Source organism: Limulus polyphemus, unplaced genomic scaffold (assembly GCF_000517525.1).
Source record: "Limulus polyphemus unplaced genomic scaffold, Limulus_polyphemus-2.1.2 Scaffold342, whole genome shotgun sequence".
In the NCBI taxonomy this organism is placed as follows: domain Eukaryota; kingdom Metazoa; phylum Arthropoda; class Merostomata; order Xiphosura; family Limulidae; genus Limulus; species Limulus polyphemus.
The window spans coordinates 168,024-172,915 of NW_013665952.1; the positions used below are offsets into that span (position 1 = coordinate 168,024).

The 4,892-nt window shown below is 36.7% G+C and overlaps 1 protein-coding gene across 1 annotated transcript; it reads left to right on the forward strand.

Annotated features, from left to right (window-relative positions):
- The first annotated feature begins 469 nt into the window (after positions 1-469).
- On the forward strand, positions 470-4,376 carry LOC106457526. Its single transcript, XM_013916956.2, has 2 exons — positions 470-544; positions 1,153-4,376. The coding sequence occupies exon 2, from the start codon at positions 1,837-1,839 to the stop codon at positions 3,748-3,750; it is 1,914 nt and encodes a 637-aa protein (XP_013772410.1). The 5' UTR covers positions 470-544; positions 1,153-1,836; the 3' UTR covers positions 3,751-4,376.
- Positions 4,377-4,892: the final 516 nt, after the last annotated feature.

Sequence of the window (4,892 nt, forward strand, 5' to 3'; positions counted from 1 at the left end):
GCTATAGTTTTACTTGCATGTGTCGGAATCGTCATGTCCGAGTAGACTCTGCTCTTAATTGTAATACGTTTCAGTGTTCAGTCTTTTATAGAACAATATAACTACGTCACTATTATTACCTGAACAAATAAATTTATATGAAAATAATTTTTTTTGTTCTTTATTATTAAGCACAAAGCTACACAAAGGGCTATCTGTGCTCTGCCCACCACGGGTATCGAAACCCGGTTTCTAGCGGTATAAGTCCGCAGACTTGAAAATAAAAAGGAAGAGGATAGTAAGTTCCAAAAGCACATCCGCCAATTTTAACAAAGTAATTGTGTTTTAGTAATTCCCAATAGTTTGTTTAACAAGCATGGATGCACGCATATGACGTCATAGGGATATTATGATTGGCAGTTCAAAGCAAGTCACTTAACTGCAAACACATGCGCAATACGATTTTGTAACAGCCAAATCTTGGTAGAGCGTTCGAACAAGCAAATATTGGAAAGATAGCTAATAGTACAGGACGTTTCCACAGTGCATATTATAATATAGCGAGGTAGGAAAGCGTAGTTTTGTTTTTCTTACAAAAAATACTCATTCATTTTATTGTGCCTAAACTGTAAGAGGATAAATACTGGAATATATGAATACAGTCTTTGACTTTTACTTTATTTTAATGCGACTCGAGACGACATTAATCCATTGGTTTGAAGGAGGTAAAGGTATCTATACATCGATTTAAGTTATTTGTAAATGGAGAGATTATTGAGATGAATTATACTCATATTTCATTTCGATGTGTGCCGAGGTTTAGGCAAGCTGAGTTACATTAATACATTAGTTTATTTGAGGTTATGTAGAGGCTACCGAATTCATAATATTCATATTTCAATTTGAACTGTACCCAGAGGTTCATGATTTATGTTTAATACATTCCTTAGGCTTCCTCAGTGATGAACTTATATGTGATTTTAAATTATTTCTAGCGGTATGAAATTGGTTACTCGTAAGTTATATGTTAATTCGAATTACTTCTGGAGGTTATCAAAATTGGTTATTTATTTATTAATTTTCTGGAGGCTAACAAGGAGAGTTAAATTATTACTTTAGCTTGAATGAAGTTACTGAGATATGTAACTTGTATTTTTATTTTAATTATTTCAGGAGGTGACGACGATTACTGACCGATATGTATAAGATCACCAAAATTAGTTGCTCTTTGACTTATTTTGTGAGATGAACTTTATTTCAGTCCCCTTGCTATAAATTATTTTAAATTTTGTAAGTGAACAAAATGATTTAATTACACATTAGTATGGAATGTACCGGGAGGCTACAAAGGTGAGCTCTTCTGTCTCCTCAGTAGGTGGAGACACTATTCTTGTTGACGTCATCTGCCAACGTCCGGTACAGAAATTAGAGACGATCCTTAACACAACCCAACGCATTGCCTACACAGGGCAGCAGCTGCTATGCTAAAGGCCTTAGGGAGGCCGTGAAGAATCCCATTCAACGAGAGGTTTAAATTATACTCACAGAGAAAGAGAGGGGGGGGGCGACCAAGATCGAGTTCTTGCAGGTTACGTGTGTATCTCGCTGTGATTGGACGATAAGGGAGAACGGAATTTTGGTTGGCATTCCCACCAGCTGATAACAGGTTGGGTTTGCGGAGTGTTCGCCGCACCTAGAGTAGTGCAGTCTGTCTCGAGACCGTGATTGTGATGGTGTCTGACATACTAGGCGGATCTAATGTTCTTGTGAAAACCGTTTACGGTATTCTTTTCTTGTGCTTTTGTATACAAAGACAGTGTGTGTGTGTGTTGTGTGTAGGATCTATCGGCAGTTGTTATGGCTTTTCGTGGAGGTAAACGAAAAGACATGAAGAAACAGTCGTACTATGTGTGGTTTCTGGGTGCGAAGGAGAGCAAAGGGTTGAGAGGGGAACAGTATATTCGCCCTATTCTAAAAGAACTTTTAAATAAGGAAAGGGAATTGGAGCCCATGAAGGTCACCCTTCAGGTTAGTAATAAAGGTCTTAAGATCATACAAAACGTTTCAAGAAAGAACAATAGGGAGAAGACTGAACAGATTAAACACTTTATTCCTCATCATGCCATCACATGTGTGACTCAAGAGTCGAAACCAGATGATGATATAGTGTGTAGTATCCTTCTCATATACAATCCTGTCACAAAGTGTCCAATCCACGTGCATGCATATAGATGTGATAGTGTTGAAACGGCCACTACGCTAAGAAACCAGCTTAAGTCCTTAACGGACAAGCCAGAAAACCAGAAGAAGTTCAAAGAAATAGAAACACGCTTGGCTGCCAAGGGTCTTCTTCCTTATAGAAGACTGAACTCTGACGGCCGCAGCACAAGGACCGAAGGTTCAGACCTAGCCGATGACTCATTTAGCTCAGATAGAGATGTACCTGGAAGAAACATAGAAAATGTAACTAGTTTGTACGATTCTTTGGCATCCGAACTTCGTGAAAAATTAAACAACCGAAACTCTTGTCCTATTTTACTTCCCCCTAAGGATTATGACACGGTATATAGGAAGAGAGGTAAGTTAGACGGAATCGAGGAAAGACGAAGTACTAATATCCATATAGTTGGAATGAATCAGAGACTAAAAGCCGCTCCAATGACAAAGGAACAGGCAAGAGAGTCAGCCTCCAGTGGGAAGTCAAGTGGAATTGGATCAGATGAGGTTTTAACTTCCACAGTTAAAAAAAATACGTCGCACCAGGGAAATGAAAACCAGGAAATTGATCCAGGTACCAGTTCTGATGAGGAAGAACTGCAAGAACCAGACGTTTTAACGCAAGACAACGAATTAATCTTACCTTACTGGAAACAAACAGTACCACTAAAACCTTCAAAACAACGAATATGCTCACCTTCTCCTATAACCAGGGCACCTCAGCCTATTTTGCCCACTCAATCAGAAAGTTACGTGTTTCGTAAGCCTTCTCAGGACGATTGGCACATCAGATCTGAGAAACACACAGGTTCTCAGGATAAGCAAAGGACAAGTCGTAAAGTATATCCTCTTGGGAAAGTAAATGAAACTATACCAGAAAGGCTAGACAATACGAGACCGTTTTCTTATCATATACCTAAAACTACTGAACTTTCTACAGAATTAAGAATCCCTGAAGAGAACCAAGAAACACATATAGTTTACAGACAGAAGTGTACAGACTTAACTCCACTTTCGAAAAGGGATCCGAGACCTGTGTCTTTTCCAAGTGCAAAGGAAAAGGATAACGACAGACGTCTCAATCTATTTTCCAAAACTTGTACACCACAAAATTCTCTGGAGTTAAGAGTAGTGGAACGTCAGCGTTCTAATCCTGTTTCAGGGGGTTCGAATCCCTACAGTGACATTCTTCATGGACATTACTTTTCTTCCCAAGATAAAAAGGACGTTTTACCTTTTTACGATGTGCTTGACCAACAACAACCATCCTCAGTTTACTATGTTAATCAAACACCTTGTCGTAATCGCCATCGTTACAGAGAAAAATACACGCCCACTCCTGAATTATATCCTAGTTCTCCCGAATTGTATACAAGGGACAAACTATCTAAAAAATCAGTTGAATGCTGCATTGAAAAAGTCCGACAACCACAGTACCCCCATGATGAAAGGCGAAAATCTGGATATTTTGATCTTCCAGTGGACTTCCGGGAGTATAGACACAGTATCGCTGATCCCATTAATCGCAGATTATCTATGAACTCACATTTTTGAAAATATTTAGATTGCTGTTTTTGAAATATGTATATTTATACATTTTACAGTTTACATCGCAACTAATCAATCCGTTAACCCTATTACTTGGCATCAGCATCATCCTCTGCTTTGTAAGTCTTTTAAATTCAAACTTTGAATGAATGGTTATCAAAACTGTAAACATATTAAGGTTGTGTAATTTCCAACCCAATCCTGAGTTTTGTTTAATCACTGTAAAAACGTAAGGTAAACACAAGTTATAGTTCAGTAAGCAGTCACTGAATAAAGACGCATAATACAAATCTTTGGAGAATTACTTATAATTTCTTATTTACCCAAATACTTTAACTGGGTTCTCTCGGTGTGTATTATAATCACAGGTCAATTATCCTAAAAATATTAAACTCAAAACAAATACCAACAAGATATAATTTTGATTTTTATTCTTTCAATCGTAATGAGATAGTTGCTGAACTAGTCTTAACTGTGTAAATTTTAAGTTTTAACCTGTGTGATGGTTTATCTTTTCACTGAACTGTTAAAATGTATAATTTTCTAACGTACTTTTGCACTTGATAAAGAAATGTAAGAGAGAAAAAAACACGTAAAGTACATTTATAAAAATAATGATTGACTTTGTATTTATATTGTAAGAAGGTTGTACAGGTTATTTTCTATAATAAAATTACTTTTTTTATAGATTTGAATTTGTCAAGAATAGTGTGATTAATTTTATGCATATGGTTAGGCGTGATAACTTCTGGATTATGAGGAGTTGCTTGTTGTCAAATGCACAATGTGCTATCTGTGCGAATTTTAACGTTATAAGGTTCCAAGGTAACTAGAACACCACGAAATTCTCTGGAGTTAAGAGTAGTGGAACGTCAGCGTTCTAATCCTGTTTCAGGGGGTTCGAATTCCTAAAGTGACATCCTTCATGAGGAGTTGTTTGTTGTCAAATGCACAATGGGCTATCTGTGCGAATTTTAACGTTATAAGCTTCCAAGCTAACAGGAAGGTAGAGATATCGGTATCATAAAATTTATAAATATTTCATATTATATTAATAGGACTGTTTTAGTTTTTACTTTTCAATAAGTAAAAAAACATACCTATGATATAATCGCATATAAATTTTACGATATCAGTGTCTAAAAAAA